The 19,891-nt window shown below is 41.9% G+C and overlaps 1 protein-coding gene across 3 annotated transcripts in view; it reads left to right on the forward strand.

The window, feature by feature from the left end:
• Positions 1–396: 396 nt before the first annotated feature.
• Positions 397–19,891, forward strand: part of JAM2 (junctional adhesion molecule 2) — a 35,688-nt gene continuing 16,193 nt past the window's right edge. For 2 of the 3 annotated variants that reach the window (XM_048045795.2, XM_048045796.2), the window contains exon 1: positions 397–609. In XM_048045795.2, the coding sequence (XP_047901752.1) occupies positions 555–609 (55 nt within the window). In that variant the 5' untranslated portion in view covers positions 397–554. The remainder of the gene's footprint in view (positions 610–19,891) is intronic. The other variant, XM_048045798.2, reaches the window with a different exon arrangement.

The following is a 19,891-nucleotide window of genomic DNA, read 5'->3' on the forward strand; positions in this document are numbered from 1 at the left end:
GTAAGCTTTTAGGAAGTTTGGCTTCGATTACGAAAAGCTTATCGTTTGTTCTGTGGCAAGAAACGTCCTTGAGCTCGTGAAGAGCTCACACCTTTGTGTGTGTTTGTATGCCTGTGTGCTGGAACCGGGGGTGGGAGCCAGGCGTCCTGGCACCGTCCCTGTCCCTGTGGGTCTCACATCTCGGTGCCCTGTGGGTTCAAGGCTCGGTGCCCTGCCACCGAGCACCGCCCCACCCGCTCCCACCTGCTGCCCCCTCCGTCCCAGCGGACCCCCAAGCCGCCCCCGTTTTGTGGCCGAGGGGGACCGGCTCGGAGCCGCCCCTCCCGCGGGCTGCGCCCAGAGCCTAGCACCGCCTCGCCGGGGCGAGGGCAGAGCCCCCTCTCCGCTCTCCCCCGCCGGGCGCCGGCTGAGGGGAGGCGAGGCGAGGCCGGTCCGTGCCGTGCCGTGCCGTGCCGCCCCCCCTCCGCCCCACGCCCCGCCGCAGCCGGCGTCGCCCCGCGGCGATCGTCCGCTGCCGCCCGGGGGTGTGGGGGGGAGCGGCCGCTGCCGGGAAGATGGCGAGCCGCAGCCTCCGCCTGCTGCTCCTCGGCTACTTGGGGGTCCTCTGCTGTAAGTCGCCGCGCCCCTTCCCCTGGGAGCACGTACGCGCTCTGTCCGTCCGTCGGTCCGCCCGCCTGCCCGCGCTGTTGTCTCCTGGGGCTCGTCGCCCCGGCGGCACGGTCACCCCCGGGCGTGCGAGGTGGCAGCGGGAGGGAGGGGGGTAGCGGCCCCGGCCCCGGCCCCGGCCCGGTGCTGGCGGGCAGCAGGGGGCGTCCCGGGCAGGGCGAGGGGGACGCCGAAGCCGCCGCCAGGAGCCCCCGCATCTCTGCTGGGCTGCTAGGGCTGGGGCTGCGCTCCCCTCCCGGCCCCTGAGGGACGGGGGGCGCGGTGTCTGTTGCCGGCACGGGCTGGTGCAGCTCCAGAGCAGGCTTGGGTTTGCAGTGTTTCTGTGGTGCTGTTGTCTAACTCGTTAAAAACAGCGAGAGGAAGCGTTAAAATAACTTGGCAAAAGCTGCCCCGCTCAGAAAGCACGTGGAAGTGAGTGAAAAATAGCTGCACTGAGGTGGTGAATCGATACACGGCGTTACCGGTGGCAGTCCTGCCTGTGATGAGACTGTCGCTTTCAAGTCACATTTCACCGTACTCCTCTTGTATTCTTGTGTCCCGCTGTTGCAATAGCGAAAGAGGCTGTACGTGGAAATAATGTTTTGAAAAGAACTGTGTGGCACGGTCTTGGTAAGACCTGAGCCCCGAATGGTGCTCGGTCTGTTGTGGATGTGGGACCGTGCTGATGCTGGGCGTTTTCGTATTTAACTCCGCACCTAGCAGAAATCTGTGTGTGTGGAAAATCCTTTGCAGAGGAGGAACGAGTCCTAAGAGGACAGACTTCTAAATGACATATACACTGCTAGAGTTTCGGTTTGGTGGCAATTTTTCTTTTCCTTTCTCTTCACTTGTACAAGACCTTATGGAGAACTTGGTTTATTTAGATGGGCAGCTGGTGTAGACTTTCTCTTTCATATAATGAATTTGTGTTTTTTTTTTGATCTTTTCCTCATTTCATGGATATATGTGACTGAATAAGGCTGCTATGGTCTTTTTTTTGGTGACTGGTTTCAGCGTGTTCAGGCTGCTCAGCTGTTGGATTGATTGTGTCCCTTGATGGTGTTGGCTTTGACCAGTGTGGAAATGTTACAGGGTGATTTGGAAGCAGTACAGTGGATCTGGCACGTAAATTGTTGGCAGGCTCACGTTTTTTTTTTTACTCTTCTCGCTATTCCCAAGAAAATGCCAGATGGGGAGAACTGAGTTTACCAGCAAGGTGCTGATAAGAAGTTGCTACGTGAAGAAAGCAACTGTAGGTGGGTGTGCAAATGCTGATCGTTTGTGTGAGTTGGAGGAAATCCAGGCAGAAAAGGCAGTCGGGAGTCTGCTGCTCCTCCTGTGGCTGCAGTATGTTCACATGAACAATAAGACTGAGTAATACCAGCATCCCAGTCAGACATATGCATTGAGTAGTTTCTCATGCAGGACTGGGGTTCTGCCCATTCCCCACTAAGGAGGAAAAGAAAGAAGTGGGTTGATACCTGAAGCATGTGAGCATTATATTGTGGAGCAAGTGTAGAGAGCTTGCTTGGTAGTTTAGCTGTAGAAATTAAGAGCCGTGTAAGTTGATCATAGGAAATCAGCATAGCCAAGAACAGTGCTGAGGTAGATCAGGTCCTTATAGAGAGAACCTACTAAGAAATACCATTGACCTGTAGAAGTAGTGGTTTGTCTTGAGTTAAAGCTTATCTTTGACCTTTAATTTAGGGGAAAGTTAGTGAGTTTGAGATCATCAGTCATAGTCTCAGTCTGCGTGAGATCAATAAACTCGTGTTATCTGTGAAAGTTTTACAAGGTGCAACAGGGTAAGACTTGTGAGTTCTGTTGATGAGAGAGTTAGAAAATCTACAGAAATGATTGCTATTAATAGTCATGGCTACTGTTGAGGAGGTGGTATATACTGATAAACTAGCCCTTTTGTGAAGCTTCTAGGCCTGACTTTTTCCTGCATTACTTTAAGTGAGAAATTAAATTTAAGCTGGTGATGCTGAAAACAAATTCAGTACAATGTGTCTGTGCGAGGACAATGCAGAGGCGATAAATAGTCTTACATAAACATCTGATGGAGCTCACGGGATAGTTTGATTCAGCAATAAATAAAAAAAAATAAAAAATAAAACCTCACCTTATTTTGGCTTTAAAACAAACATTCCTTAGCACTCAGGAATCTTTCAGCCAAATACAGAGGTTCTAGGTCAAAAAAGTCACGTCTCCACCCTCAGTCTCCTCCAAGAACTTACAAAGCATGACTGTATCAGTTGTAGGAAATGACAGTGGGGCTAGAAGTCTTTAAAGTATGCTTTCCATATGATAACACATGATAATATTCTCTCAATGTTGAGAATATTATCAGCCCCCAGTCTTCTACTGAACCCTCTGTGTTTGCTGGATTAACTTCTGTAGGGAGTTATGATTTCTAAATTAGAGTCCATATTTGGGTGAGATGGGATTTCTTAAATTTGCAAAGCTGCATACTTCTCTAAGATCTCTACAAAATAAGGCTATGAACCATGTTGCCTTTTTTTTTTTTTTTTATTATTTGGAGAGGGAGCAGGGGTAACCCCAGAAGAGATATTCAAGGATAGTTCCTTCTCTTTCTCTTTTAGTTAAGAAGTGACATTTCTTTGCTATAGATGGCTAGTGCTCTACAAACCTGCACAGACTCTTAGGCACCATAACATAGGGGGTCAGATGGCTTTAAATACCAAGAAGCAAAAGAAAATTAACTGTAGAAGGTGGCATTTGTTTCAAATGTTCAGGCTTTTTTTTTTCTCCACTTACAACTGTGGTGACACTGCACAAGATACTAGAATGCTTCCAAAAAAGATAAAAATTGAGGACTTGGTTGGAAGACCTTCACTGCCTTTGGAAAGGAGACAGGTTCCTCCCTCTGTTACTGTCTTCACAATTCCAGTTTCTTGGTTAGATCTTCAGGGCTCAGAGGAAAGTTTGTCTGTGACCTTATTAGAAAGTCTTTCAGAAATCATGGCTTTCATTGCATTTGAACAAGCCAGACTATCTCCCTTAAAATCTAGGCACTCTGCTTGGGAAGGGATCTCTGTTTCAGACAGGACTCACCCAGAAGCAGTGATGTTCTGCGGTAACGGTTTTTGTCTCCCTCTTCTCGGCCAGCAGAGAGAGCTGGGTCCTGGCTCACCCTGCAGTATCCTTAGTTCAGGTTACTGGCCCCACAGCCTGCTACTGGATGTGCAAAAGAAAAAATGAGGATGAATGCCTTCCTTCATTGCATATGGGAAGCAGGAAATGCACCTGTCAAGTCAAGACAGTCACAATTCCCCTTATTTTCTTCTGTTTAAGGTGACTGTAAACACAGTCACCTTAAGGTGGTGGACTTGCTTTTGCTGTTGCTTGGCCTTCGTGGTCCTGTTCTCTCGGCTTTAATGCTGCAACAATTCTTTTTTTGTGTCATAGGACATGTATTTCTGGTAATTGTGATTACCACAGGGCATCTGGCATCCATGATGAGAGTTAAAATTACCACTGTTATTAGCAAATCTAATTGAGCCTGGATGAGGTCTTCTTGTTGACTATTTAACTGAATTACACCAAGTATTATTACTATTTTTTTTAATATATTTCCTCTATGATATCTGAATTCCCTACTATAGAGTATTTTGGCAGCAGCGTGCTGGCTGCCAGGTTCTGCTGCAGGAATTGGCAGATGACATAGCAAATGAGTAAGAACTCACAAGTACTTGAACTTTGACTTCATCTTTTCTCTTTAGTTAACTGACTTAAAACTTGTGGGCTCATCTTTCATGATTTAGAGCTACCAAGCTTGTCTGAGGCCACTGCCTAACCCTAAATGTTATTGGGGAGACACGTGTACAGACCTGTTTTTAAAGAAATACACTGAAATTGTTAGAGCTTTTTTACATATGGCTTCCTCAAAGGGTACCCCAAGTTCTCTTGTTTCTTTCCAAGTGCTGGTGGTCGCAAAAGAGACAACTCTTTTTACATATGGGAGAATCTTCTTGTACAACTAATGCTAAAGAAAACTCAGCTCTCATACCATTTCACATGAGTGTATAATAGTGATGCTTATTCACCGAAGACAGACATTGACATAGTGACATCCATGTAAATCATCTGCAGTAGCAGTAAGCAAGCTTCCCTTGTTAGATGGGGAGGTGTAGGTTTAGGCTGTCAGTGCATTTGGAGGGGCAGAAACAACTATTAGTTTAGTTCTGAAATCAGGATCTAAAAGTTTGTTACAGTCTACTTAGATTCCACCATAACTCTAAAATGTCATCTTTCCCTCAGAGCATTTCTGAAGACAGTCTATTCGTAATCAGTTCCTCACAAGAGGCAATCCCATTTACTTCTCTCAGAGTAAGTAAAATGTGGTGTCATGCTTTCTCATAACTATGCTAGAGGTCAGTCCAGTGTGAAAACTTAGGTAAAGGAAGATTAGTAACATGTATCCACATAGCAATATAAATATTTTATTCATCAAAACAATTAAAGCGTGAGATAGACATTCATATTTGTCATTGCAGGCTATTTGCGAGGGCTATATGGAATGGCTAAATTAAGGTTCCCTTGAAGTTACGGAACAATATAAAACAAGGACACTTGCTTAAAATAGATAGTCTATCACATATATCCACAGGGACCCTAAATTATTGCTGCTTTTTTGTTTGGTTGGTTGAGATTTCTTCCTCCACCATGATAACATTACACCACCATTGGATATTTGGGAAGATAGATGGGTTAAGTTCTTACTTTTCCCATTTAGTGGCTAATACCCAGTGGTGTGAATGCTTTAATGGAAACTGAGGGAAATGTTATGTGGAAACTGAAAGGCAGTTATTTTACTGGTAATTCTCTTACTGTTAGCTCACCTCTTCCTCTCAAGGAAAACTAATTTTGTAAGACTATTTTTCTTGCAGTTTTACTTTCTGACATGTCCTTTTCCATCCTGATTAATTCTCTAAGAACTATCAGTTTTAACAAAACACTTCATCAGAAAAGCCCGCCACATCTTTCTTGAAGTGTCGGACATTACTGTGTTGTAATACTACCACAGGAAGCTTAAAGCAAATATTATGGTGTCTTGTAATCAAGACAAATGATACGTTTCCTTCATCTAAATAGTAGTCTTTGGGAAATGAGTATCCCAAAGAATGGGATAGAAAATGAAAGTGGAGCAGCATTTGGATGATCGGCAGCACTTGTGCTCTCCTGTATTTCCAAAGTCACTTTTTCTGGAAAGCTCTCGTGACTTATGTCACCTTTACGCTCACAGCATACTGTGGAGCACTTGAGTGCTTAGATATGATTTTTTAAAACAGGCAGAAGGTGAGCTTGGCAGCTGAACATCTGGTCCCATTCACTTGTCACTTCCTAACATACACTGGAAGGTGAAGGAGCTTTTGGAGAGGCAAGAAGGGAAAAATAGCCACTTCTGAACAACAGCAAGCAACACAACAGCAGTAGTTGTTGAACCACTGATGAGTGTAGCCCCCCTTGGTTAACAGGAATTTAAGGAGGCATCCAGTTTCTCTCAAAGGTTATTCGCAGGGGAAAACACGCTGGGAAAATATGGTAATAAGCTGTTTTTGAATGATTACTTTCTGTGAGTTCTCAACTCAGCAGTTTTCAGTAAGAATCTCCAACTTGCATTGTAATAGCAATAACTTGATCCTGACTGTTTAAAAAAGTAAGAAATGATCAGACTTGAGTTAGAAAGAACAGTTCCTACAGGTATGAAGTTTCAAAAGATATTTACTTAGCTTTTGTTAGGATTAACTTTGTAAGGGTTTAACATACACTCAAGTCAGTCCAAACCACTGGATCAGGCTTAAGGTGAAACAAAATGTGGTCCGGATGGCAAGCGATGGATTATAGGGTTGTTTTGGCACCAGATAATGTTAACAATAGCAGCTATATTTGCTGTTTGCAAGCTGCTAACATAGTACTGGAGGTAGTGATGGAACATGCATTCTTGAGATGCGAGTCTTGCTCAAATTAATATATAATTTAAAAACCAAAATGTTTATATAAGGCATACCTGAGTGCCCAGTATGAATTGGGAGAAATTCTTGGGGGCAGTATGGTAAGGGCTAGTGTATGCTGACTGGAGTTGGGTTGGAGTTGGAGAGATGTTAATGCTTGGAATACTTGTAAACATATGAGGGAATGATGCACAGAAGACCAGAGCTTGAATAATACTATGTGAGTTAGACAGCAACTTACCACTTGAGTGTATGGACAGTACCTGTCACTGGTTCATAACTGAAGCTTTCTAGTAGCTGTAGTGGCAAAAATAAGCCAAAACGCATCATCTGGAATGATATCTTTAGTGTGTGTAGGTGTGTTCAGGCTCATGTTACGGCTATCTTTTGTGCTCAAGTACCCTGTTTCTATAAAATGTCGTAAAGAAGCAAACAGTTGGGTTTTGGCATTTGAGTATTGGGGCATCTAGACTGATTTTTCTGACCCTTCTCCCAGTCTTGAAGCTGGTAAACCACAAAGATGAGATTTTTTTTCTTAAATTTGTGGCTTCTTGTTTGTGGCTCTTGTTTCATGTTCCCTTACTCCAGACTGACTGGGGTTTTGGGTAGCGTGACAAGGCACTAACACAACTTTGGTATTGTTGAAACTGTTGGTGGTAAACACTTCTGAAAATGTGATTCAAGCGGGCGGTCCTGTGTATTTAATAACCATGGGCTGTATGTCTGTATTTGGGAAGGCTGCTTGCCCAGGTAGTGATGGAGGAGCCTTTCTGACAGCACTCAGTGCCTGAGGACGAGGCGCACGGGCCCCGCCATGCCGAGGCCTGCGTGTGTCCGGGGCACCGGGGGCCTTGAGCATGGCGCTACAGGGCTTTGCCAAGCCCCTCTCGCTGGTCTCACCAGGTTGAGCCTGCCTGCAAACCTGAGATACTGACTTCGAAAGGTAGATCGGGGAGTAAGTCAGGCCCTGCCGAGAGTAAAGCACCCAGCTGACCCATGGTATGTGAAAGGTGTGCAAGTTAATTCTTAATTAAATTGAAGTCCTGAAAGTTAATTACAGACAGTAATGCGTGCTTTCTCTGATACATGTAACAATGACTAAAGACTTCAAATACTGCTCAATTAAACAAATTTTATGAGGATGTCTTGCCAATTAAGATGTTATACCCTCTTCTAAATCTTGAGTTACAAATTTTTGCAACCTCAAGCAGATAAACATGTATATTTAATTGCTTGAGATGTAGAAGATTATAACTGGTCAGGGACTTACAGTACACATAAACAACTCTGGCTCATTTCGGATGTTTGAAACACCTAACTCTGTAGGAGTTGTTAGATAGAGGAGGATTATCTCAAAAACACAAGTTGTAGAATACTAAAGCAAGACAAGGGGGGAGAGGGGGGAATCTTCCTCCCCCAGTGTCCACATAAAGTCCAATTAAAAGTTTATTAATAGCAATGCTTAGACATTGGAAGAGTTTGTGCAGAAAAGGTCTGTATTCTATGAGTAGACTTAAAAACTTTCCATTTAAATGCCAGTAAATATTTGTATGTGAATGAATGAAATGTATTTTATTTTCAGTCAGTATTTGAGTTTTCTTCGTCTTGCAGTGAATGCCCCTGCTGCTTTCTGCTGACCAACATAATGGTCCTCCCAGGTGTAATGTGATTTACTGATGCACAAAAATGTTGTAATCATTTGAGATGGTCCTGAAAGGAAATCGATATTGAAGGAAACCAATATTTCAATATTGAATACAGCAGTTGAAAATGTTAAAAGGGCAGGAGGAGGGGGAGATTGGGACAGCCAGGTAATAGTAAGAGCCCATAAGGTTTTTAAGATACTGCATTTGTAGTATTGGAGTGACTAGTAAAGCAAACAAATTCAGGGACTCCAGATTTATAGGTAACATCAAAGTTGGTGCCCAGGAGAGGAGGTAGAGAGCAGTATGCAGATGCATAGCGGAAGTATGCTTAGACATCACAAAGCAATGTGTGTAAGGTTTTGCTTCTTGCAATACAGTCTGAGACCTTCACATAATTCCATTTTAAGTCAATTTCTTTTTCTTTCCCTTTTCTATATAAGACCTACATCCTGGACATCACTTGATTCCTCAATTCAAACAGTACTAATTAAAACATTTCAGGAGACTTCTGTATCAAGTATGAAAAGTAAATGTAGTTCTCTCTGTGTTGGGTTCAAGCGTTGTTGAAATGACGGGTACTTCCAGAAGATAAGGTACTTACAGCACTTGTCTTTGGAGCCTTTCAGTAAATACTGTTCCAGGACATAAGAGGCATCAGGGGAAGCTGATTGTCGACAGGGAATCAGCAGCATATATTGAGACACAACTAAAAATTGTTTTCAGCTCTGCATTTCCCCTGTTGCCGAATACTTTATATGTTTCAGTTGTGTTCCAGTTGCATCTTTAGCCAAGTCCTCAACTCTCAACAGCCCACACAGTTGCTGTTTGCTTTCCAGCTGTGTTCAAATTTTTAGTCTCCTTTTTGGAGGAGGAGGAGGAAGGGAAGGAAATACACTGCTACAAAGGTTTTGTCCAGGTTTTGCAATATGCATTAGTTTTCTAACATAAATAGCTGTTGGGAGAACACACTGACTTTTGTGAGAGAATAATGAAGTGATGTCTGTTTATAAGCTTTTAAACAAAGTTTCTGCAAAGTTTTTAAAGCTATGTAAATAGAGAAAGAGGAGTTAGTATGGCCAGTTCTTACATATACAGCTGAGAGACTTGCAGGTGCAGAATATTTTTGTCGGGTTAAAGCAAACTTAATGTCTTCTAGGGAACAACAAAGCAGTGCAGAAGGATTTTTCTTATCTTTTTAAGCTAGTCTTCAGTCCCACAAAAAAAGTCCCAGAAAGCTTGTATTCTCTTAGGAAAATATCATAAAAGTTTAAGGCAGATAATTTTTTTTTAGTGGAAAAACAGTTGAATCTAGTAACTATGTAACAATATACTAAAACCAAAAGATTGTTTTACACTACTTTGTAAAACTGGGAATGAGGTAGTATTTATGATTAGCCTAGTATTTGACAAACTCAGAACAAAACAGTTTTTAATTTCATCTAGTTATTGGGGGGGGGGGGGGGGGCAAAGTTGAATTTTGGATCCTATTGGCACCTTTAACAATTGATTCTATGTTAATGTATGATTTAGTTTATTTTATTTTGCTCACAAAACAAAAGATCAACTTGGAGGCAGAGTGGGATTCTGAAGCAATGCTCTATCTTTGGCTTCCAGCAGAGATCAGTTGTTGTGAGCGTTTATGGAAATACTGGGAGGGGGTAGGGAGGAATCTGCCCTTCTTTTGAAGCTGAATTATCTTCATGTTTCATGGAGTACAAAGACAGTGAGATAATACCAATATAATATCAATAATATCAGTAGAACTAACAGTTTAGCTTGTGACCAATATGTATGTATATAGAAGTTGTACATATATAAAACCCTTTCAGTTTTGGGATGGGGTAAAGAGTCTGAAAATCAGAAGAAAATACAGCATTATTTTGCTGTTAAGGTTCCAATCCTGTGGCTAGATGCTGCATGTGAATCCCTATAAATGTATGGAGTGCTGTCCATATGGCTGAAGACTTATAAGCAGAAATGTAATATGAAATCTGATTATTTTAAATTGCTAATTGCAGTGACTGAAAAGTAGATAGTCCATGACCTTTAGCTGCCTCTGCTTTGGGATGGGAAGCATGCAGGGTGGACAGAGAGTTTCCAAAAATCTCATACAGCCGAATATGTCAAGGGGCTTGGCTATGTAATCAGACTGTTTAAGTGGAAGGTATATGTAGACTTGGCTATAAGGATTCACATAGCTGTAAGCTCTGAAATGGACGCTCTTTTTTCTGTGAAAGAGTAATCCATTTTGTCTTGTAAGGAACCTGGTCCTTAGCTGCCTTAAAACATAACTTGGCACTCACAGCATAGCAACACAAAGCATAAAAGCTTATAGGCTTATTTTAACAGAGGTGCTTTGAGCGGAACTTAGGTGGTGATGAGTTCCCTTTCTAGGAGAGAAATGCAGGTAGCTATCTATTATTCAACAAACCATCTTGTTCCCTTTCTTGGCTTTCTGACCATTCAGGGCTCTGTCTGCTGATGCTAGTTCTGTACCGTGCAGGCTTGATGCAAGATGTGCAGCCTTGCAACAACAGTGGAAATAAATAGGTAAATGTGCTAGATCCTCATCTTACTAAAATATTGTTCTGTGACTTTAGATCTGAAATCTGAAGACTTCATTTTGTGTTTGGATTCCATGTGATTGCAGTGCTCGTGCTGATGTGCGCCTGCCTGTATAATCTTTATGCCAGCATAGTCCTTGGACTGTTCCTCAGATACCTTTCTCAAAAAGAGAGGTCCTTGAACTGAAATCAGTTAGCCGGACTTGAGTACTCCAGAGTGGTATTATTTAGTCTTATTTCTACTGGAAAGTTAAGTTTAGGAAAAAATAGTGTCACATGAGTTTATAAAGTATCAATATCTCAGGAGGAGTTGGTTATAAAAATAATACAGGGCAGAAGTAGGCAAAGCAAATGGCAAAACAATTTAGGGCAGCTTATGTGCCTATCTGGAAGTCATGATTTCATGAAACGTGTCGATCTATTGACTCTAGCAGGCATTTTAGAAATGTAATACAGGGTTTTGATAGTATATATCTTATGTGAACTATAGAGCATTCCAGATACAGCTGTTGTAACCACCAGATTTTTAAGCACTTGTTGCACTTGAGAAGATGGGCCAGGGGGCTGAATCATTAATCAGATACTTTCTATTCTAAAAATATCTAGTGGCATAAATAATACGGAATTCGTATTTCTATGGATTCCTGGTATTATCTTTGTCTTTGAATTACGACAAGATTGTCTATTTGATTCTGACAAGATTATTTGTCTTCTATACAATTATTCTGTGCCCTGGATTTATTTATTTATTTTATGTTACAGAATTCCTGACATCTTTTTTCATTCCACTTTTGTGAAAGTGAAACAGCTGGTACTTTCTTAGTTTAAGTATTGGCTGAAAAGATAATCAAAACATATTACGTGAAGCTTCGAACTAGTGAATTGTGAATGATAGCTTGCTTCCTAAGCTTGCCCTTCTTCTGACGAAAGCAGCAGAATTGTTTGTTAACTAACCTTACCCAAATATTCTCAAGGATGTGCCTCCTGACACATCTCTTCTGTTGAAAAGCTGGGATGATTACTGAGTTAACATTTATGCTTGGTTTAAAAATAAATAAAGCACAGAGTGACTGTGTTTATTCCTGTTTCCTGTGTAACTTTCCAGTGTTCTTCTAGTGTTTTCTAATCTGAATATCCATGTGTTGTTTTGCTTGTATAGCTTTTAATGTGATGAAGACTTTAAGGTGGTTTTTTGTTTGTTTTTTACCCTCTTCATCCCCTTTAAGGAAAATTTGGCACCTATTATACTGTGACCTATTGTTCCTAGCTCTGGCTTCCGGAGGATTTCTTCTAATCACCCTTCTCCTTTCAGTGTGCAAAACATCTTCTGTTTGTTCTAGCTCCTCTTGATACATAACAGCCTTAATTGAGTCAAAGGAGTGGCTTCAGTCCTGTTCAGATAAATATGCCAGAAGGTGCTCCTATAAAATCAGATATTGAAGAACTGATCTGTCTATTAAAGGCCTGCAGAATTAAGGCTAAAGATGTGTATTTGTACTGTAAACTACAATGTTGGTTGAAAGTAATAGCCATCAAACATGACCGTTAGCTGCTTCTGGCAGGAAGAGACAATTGAGCAAACTTGGCAGCGTAAGGGATCATGTGTGAATGAAAACGGGATGAGCTAATTTGGCAAACTGTGCAGATAATTAGGAAGGGTTCACCAGATTCTTCTGGCCAAGAGAGAAGAGGCCGTTGTGCTTGCAGCTCATATTAGCAGAGTCTGGTTTGTAGTCTGGAGGGGAAAAAAAAAAAAAAAGAATATATAGCTCTGTGCTGCTGATCAAGGCACGATGCAGTCCTAAAACTCATGGTTCAAATGAAATTCAGTCAAGTGGCATCCCACATCCACCTATTGGAAATGTCTGAATCCCAAATTCACAAAGCATTACACAGCTTCTCACAGAGTATATCCATTTAAAGAGTATTCTACTGTTTTTGGTGAGACTTCGAATTGTTTTTTTGTTTTTTTTTTTTTTTAATGGGCACACTAGCTAGAATGAAGTCATGGTACATCCCAGTCAGCAAAAATTGAATGGAAGGAAGCCTGTGCAAAGCCCTCTTTAAAAACTCACCCCAAGGAGCTGTTCTTGCATCTATTCCGTATTAGCATAGAAGTATATTCTGGGTGAATGCTTCCTTCAGAGACAAACTTTTTTTTAAGCTACCAGATTTCAGATGGATCATCTCTTTCAGTGGGGGACACGTGACAATGCTGACTTGGTTTTGATTATTACACTTTTCTGAAAATGAGACATTTGGGTGTAGTTGGTCTAATGAGCTATCCCACCTGCTACTTGGGACCTCCGCAGTGCACAGTTCTGGCTCATTATGTGCTCCTTTACCATTAAAAGCCAGAACTTAATATGTACGCATCCCCTGCAGTGCAGTTTGTAGAAATGCTTAGGTTAATCAAAAAGGGGTTGAGAAGACCTACTGGGAAAAACTGTTATAAACTTGAGAAAGGACTGAAGTTGCACAGGAAATTTGGTTCCAGCGTATATGGATGAGACCACCTATGGAAAGAGACATTCCTGCACTGGAACAATGTGGAGTCTACTTCCATGCTTGGAAATCCCAGAGGCCTGATGGTTTTCCTTGAATCTGGAAATAGGATCCTACCCTCAGGGAGTTAAATGACTCCTCTGGCTCTGAGCAAGCAGGAACTCCAGTTTTACATGGTGTATACTGGAACCATAACTAATGCTGGCTGTCACAGTTGGAAAGCAAATTAAATTTGTTTTCAGGCTTTTTTAGGTTTGTGTGTATTTGCAGGTATATAAATGCTCAACTTCTTGAAAGTGTTTATCCTTTTGAAATTGCCCAGCAGTTCCAGCAAAAGTCACTTGAGCCTGGTGCAGACCCTTGAAATCTATCATGAAATTTGACTCGAAATGTTGCCTGAATGGTTGTGGGTTGTTTGTGTTGGTTTTCTGTTGTGTTTTTTTTGTTGTAATTGTTGTGGTTTGTTTTTGGTGGGGGTTGTTTGTTTTCTCCACTTACTCGTCTCCCGTGTGTTTCAGAGCTGATTTTACGGTTGATGTAAATCAGCCTGGTACTATTGACTTCAGAGGATCAGTTTGCACCGGGGACCCAGCTTTGTTTCGTATACTCGGTCATCATGCTGTGACAACTTCATGAGGTGTTTGCACAGGCCGGTGTTCAGCTGAAGCGTTGCACCCAGCAGTGCAGCTGGAGACCTGTTTCTTCAACTCCGCTGCTCTGTGTTACCTGAGGTGTGTGCGACAGGAGTGGCAAAGAGACATCTCCTCGCGTAGCCCCTTCTAATGGTCTTTTTTAACGCAATGGCACCAGACACAAGTCTTCAGCATCCGGATCCACCTCAAAGCAAGCATTGGGAGCCAGCCGGGGCCCTGCCTGCGGCCTGCCTGTGCGCCCTGCCCGGTTGCTGTGGAAACCGCTGTGGAGCAGCACCAGCGAGCGAGAAACCAGCCCTGTTGTGGGGCCTGGCTGGGACAAAACCCCATACCCCGGTGTCACAGGCTCCATGGAGACAGGGGGAGCAGCGGGTTTGAGTCTTGTGAAAGTGAGAGCTATGAATGCTTGGTTAATATCACAGGCTTTCTGGATGGTCTGTCTGCTGGGATACAGTCTGCGCTGCGTTGAACCTGCGCAAGCTGCGAATTCGAACACAAGGAGAAGAGGAGGCAAAAAAAAAAAAAAAAAGAAAAAACTTTGAGTAGAATGGAATTTTTGCATTCTGATTATAAATAAAAACACGCTCTTTTTTTTTTTTTTAATTTCCCACACCATGTCACACAGTAATTTGTGTTGGGTCTGCTGAAAGCACTTACGAGGCTGTTTAGTTTCTCTGGAATTCATTTACTTTGGTGTTCAGTTTCTTTGGAAAGGCTGGCCTAAATAATCTCCTTTTTTGTCCCATGCCACTTGTTTGTTATTCCTTGCTTTTTCCTCTACAAGCACTTCCAGTTCAGTCTTGCCAGGGCCGACTGTCCTTGGGGCTGTGCTCCAAAATGATCATTAACGTGATCTTAAAATCTTGGGACTACTGCCGGTAAATTCAGATAAGTCACTCTGAAAACTACAGTCTCTTTTTATTCTTGACCTTCTAGATAAGTAAAAGTAAAGGCATCATCAGCTGGTGTGCTAGCCTTTCATATTGTACTGAGCAGTTCACACGAAGCTGAGCATTAAATCATCCCTCGGCTGGCATCATGAATGAAAGCTTCTTTGCTAGTCTGCTCTATAATTGAGGCATTATAACAAAAGAGCTCTTCCCCCTCCTGTGGGACTGAGAGCTCCTGAGATCATCCAATACCAGCTTTCAATGCAGGTAGAAATCCCACTCCGAGGCACTTTCTGACAACGCTGTTACTGCCCTGTGTGATAACTCGCAGCCGGATGAACGCAAGGTTCTCTGTTCTGCTTCTCATGTGATTTCCATCACAAAGGCAGAGTTTTACTGACACTGATGAAACAAATGACTTTCTCTAACAGATGAGTGCGAAGAATTGTTTTCGTTTTTATTTTTATGCTATATTAAATAAAACAGCAAATTTCTGTATTAAGTTCTATACCTCTGGATGTACAATAAGTAGTAAATCCAAGAAAAACTAGAAGTTGAGCAGCTTGGCCATTTAAACTCTTTGTCACTTTAACCTAAGTTGTCTTCGGAAACAACCTACTACTCTGAAATGTTTTGAGAAACCAGCCTAAAGTACGCTTTGCTTTGTTATGATACAGGTTTTGCAGGCAAGGCACCTTAAAACTTGACTGCTTTGTCTCACTTGGGTATCTGTAGACATTTTTTTCTTCTGAATCTGACTGCTGTTAATTTGAGAGCTTTTAATGAAAAAGAGTGAAGAGAGTGTCTGATGATTTACCCAGTAAGACACGTAATGTGTCTGCGTGTTAGATTGCTAACTACCCTACCATCTGGATGCTGGCCTTGTTATCAGCTTCAAATGTATGGCTTTGCTCATGGGAGCAGACAGAGGGGAGGATTACTCCGTTACTCAGTGCATGGCTCTGAGCCTGGTCTGGAAGGGGGAAAAAATGCCTTAGGGTTTGGGGAAATTTTTTGTTGTTGTTTTGCAGGGATTGGGGGAAAGGTCAGTTTTTGTGTGTCATATACTACTCAGCTATAGAGTTGGAATTTTAATTTTCTAATAGTTGCTCTTCCAAAAGAGAAGCCAAACCAAATAACTGGATTTAGCAGTTTTTTTGGTTTTAGTTCCCAACTCTCTTCCCATGCTCTGAGAAACTAGTCCATTTCTCCATGAATAAGAAATTCATCAGGAATTAGAAGAGGGCTTGTAGAAAAGGGGGAGGTGTGGGAAGGAGGGAAGGCTATCAGGTATTTATGTGCACAAATCAAAGTATCTTACAAGGCTTTTCATAAGATTATTGATCTAGTTATGGAAAAGGCACTTTCTATGGCATAAAAGTTAGGCTGTTACTCTGCCTATGAATTTCTTTCCCTATCCCCTTATTCTCTGTCCCTTCTGAATAACTAAAAGCTTGCTGCTTCTGTACCTCTGTCATCCCAAGAGTCAAGGCCAAAATACTGCATTTCTAGTACTGTTTAAGGAGTGAAAATAACTAGTCATATGTTTTTCCTTCAGCTCAAAACACTAGCAGAGCACAAATGCAACTAGAACAACTTCTTTGTAGTGCCAGGAAACCAGCACTGCATCATACTGAGGAGCAGTTTTCCTTATAATTGTAGAGTCTTAGAAACTTTACTAAATTAAAAGCAGTTTATTCAAGCTAGTAGAAAAACTTCTCATTTGCCACTGACGCGTGGATAACACATGTACATGAAGTAGGATCTCTAGTTTGTATTTTTTCATGGTTAAAAACATCATCAAGGGCTATGTCCTAATTAGCCAATAAGAGTGTTTAAAATCTTGCCACGTATTTCATAGTGTGTTAAGATACTCTCAGGAACTGCGTGTATTACCACCAGCTCCAGTGCCTGAATGACTAAAACTTGCCGTGGTTAAGTCCAGCAGTTTCCAAAACACTACAACAGTGCTGCTGACAGCTACCGCATAAGCACAGGGGTGGCTGAGAAACCCCTTAAGTTCCTTTTATGTTTTAGACCCAGTTTGTCAACCCAAAAATGTGCCTTCTTCCCTGGATTACTATGCTTTATGCAGTCACAACACACCTAGTAAAATACAAACTTGCAATCCACATCTGGATTTTAGTGGACTCTTTATTACCACTTTACAGCCTCTGCCTGAATTGAGACTGCTACCTTATTTGTTTTCTGTGGCTACAGGTGTGCAGGGTGGTTTTTTTTTGTGAAACATATAAACTCTGCCCAAAGTAAATCCTGTTCTATCATTATTAAGATTCAAGAATATTTGTAACTCAAGATAAATGAAGGACAGAAGTGGAGCTTTTTTATTTTTCTTTTTCTTTTTTCCCATCATGTTTGGTAATTTCTTCTAGCCCTTGTCTGAAGTTTGAGCACTTAATGCCCTATTTATATTTCCTAATGAGGCTACTTCACTCAGTTCCGGCTACATTTTGGTGCATAAATCACTGATTTCAGAGATTAGTTAAGGACTCTGGCACGCATTCTGGAGACTCTTGCAGTCATGGAGACTCTTACTACTCCAGAGCTCCCTCCAGCATTTTTGATGGAGGCTAGCATTCACCAAGCAAAATGGATGGAAGACAAAAGCAGCTTAAACGCTCAAATGGTGACAGCAACATGTCTGGGTCAGACTTGTGGTGTGAGCCCTGGATGCCTGTTTTTCGCCCACCTCCGGGTAACACTGTTCTAGCCTGCCAATATCCTGAGCTGGATGGCAGCCTTTTGCTTGTAGTGACCATATTTTGGACTCCTAAGGAGAATGGGAGTTAGTCTCTTCTGAGTTGATAAACAAATTCTGTCCACAGTTAGGTAGCTTCCCTTCTCCTGTTCCCCATTTATGGACTATGCCATCTGTGGGTACTTCTCCTAGGGAAAAATTCGGCAACAGAAGAGCCAAGCCCCATGGGAGTGTTTAAATGACAAGATCATGGCAAGACTCAAGGTGTCATTTGATTAAATAACGGTTGGCTTCCTGTTCTGTGGTTGAGTACGGTAAGAGAACTGTCTGCATTATCGCTTTATTCTCGGGACATCGGACTTCCTAAACCTTCAGTATCCTCTGAAATCCTTTGTTCAGCTTTGGCCTAGGCCACCTGCTACTTCGAACTTGGCAAAACAAATACCAAGAGGCTGTGTTTTCTCTTGTACTTATAACTTTGTTTTGATTCTGTTCTCATGTAATTTCCTCCAGGCACCACTGTTTCCTTTGATTTGGTTTGACTAATGTGCTTTTCTTTGATTCCTCAAGCGTCAGTTTGCAGCTCTGTGAGGGATTATCAAATGGAAAGCATGCATTTTGTGGGCCTACTTATAAACAAATGAAGCTGCTCCCATGTAAGAGTGGGGGGGGGGGGGGGGGGGGGGCGGGGTCAATCTGTGTATAAAAGCATCTGATGAACAAAAAGTTTGGTGGTACAGTAATCTGTTATCTTTTCTCTATTGCTCTTTGTACGGTGAATTAAAATGCAATGCTTAAGTCTTGGATTCTGAATAATTGGCAGACACTTCTGAAAGGACATTTTAAGGAAGAGGTACTCTAGCTTTGAAGACCTCTTCTGTTTTTCTGATTGATCAAGCTTTAATTGTCACCCGTCTCTGCACCAGCTTAATTTACAGTTCAGACTCGAGCACTGCTTGAAGAGGGGCATGTATATGTGTGGTTTGTGTGTGATGAGGAGGGCTGTGTGCATGCTGAGTATGAATTTTGTTTGTTTGTTTGTTTTTCTGGCATATTTTGTATGTATTACATTGCATGCTAGAGTCCTTGTACATTTGTAATTCCCTTGATGCAAGAGGAATTATACAGACTTGGTACAACTGCAAGCTCATGATACAAACTACGCAAAGTAATTTAATGATAACTTCCATACAAATAAGTGCCATGATCCTGCCCCAGAAGTCATAAAACATTATTTCTTATTGTGTATTCTAACTCATGAATACTTAAAGCACATTGATGAGCTTCATGACCTCTGTATTATGGAGGAAGAGAGAGAATTTTCAGGTTTATGAAACAGTGGATGTAATAAAGTGTTGGACTGCATGTGTTCAAGCTGTTTTGTGTACAGAAAGAGATGGCTGATGTGCCAGTAATTTATAAATGGCTTTAATCCTCCCCCCAACAAGTCCTAGAAATGCATCCTAAGCATTACCTGCTGTCAGGGCCTCAGAACAAAATCGTCCCCCCCCATCATGAGAACATGAAGGAAGATGTTCTGTCAGTAGATAACATGATTTGTTATCTGTTGGTGTATAGGACATGTTGTTTTTTCAATTGTTCTGGAAACAGTATAGTTTGGGTAAAAATAAAAAGAGAATTTTCTTCCCATAAACCTAAATAAGGCTTAGTAGGCAAAAAGGAAAATTATTTCAGCCCTTATTCTAGACCAAGCTTCGACAAAATCAAAGAGATGTGCTCTGTGTGTATGTGCAGGAGCAGCTGTTACTCCGGGAGGTGCTGGAGGAGAGGAGGGCTTCCCTCCTCTGGTGTCAGCAGGGTTCCTTCTGTGGTTTGTGTTCTTTTTTTAAAAGTCTAACAAGAAAGTTTCCTTTCTGGATCGAGTGGAAAAAATTTGCACGCACTATTTGTAATGGAAATATTTTTTTCTATTTTAGTATTATAAGTGAACATAAATGGCATTGCTTAAATTGTCATCTACGCTTTATATTTACTTTCATAGTACAGACTCTGTTGTAACTATTTTGGGGTGACACAAAGATGACAATACAATTAAAGAGTATTGAGGACAGCATAGTTAACACACAGATTTGGATCCGTTGGTAATCTGCACATGTGAAAATTCACTTTTTGTTGCCAAATATGAAGCTATATTCTTGTAGAAATGAGAAATGTTGGGGGTTCATTTGGAGGGAGGTGGTGAGATGTGCAGGAAGCAGTATCTCTGAGTAGAAATACAGGTGTGCTGGGTATGGGTGCCGCGGTGCCGGCAGTGGGGTGCTGTGGGGCCG

This window comes from Anser cygnoides, chromosome 1, assembly GCF_040182565.1.
Source record: "Anser cygnoides isolate HZ-2024a breed goose chromosome 1, Taihu_goose_T2T_genome, whole genome shotgun sequence".
Lineage (NCBI taxonomy): Eukaryota > Metazoa > Chordata > Aves > Anseriformes > Anatidae > Anser > Anser cygnoides.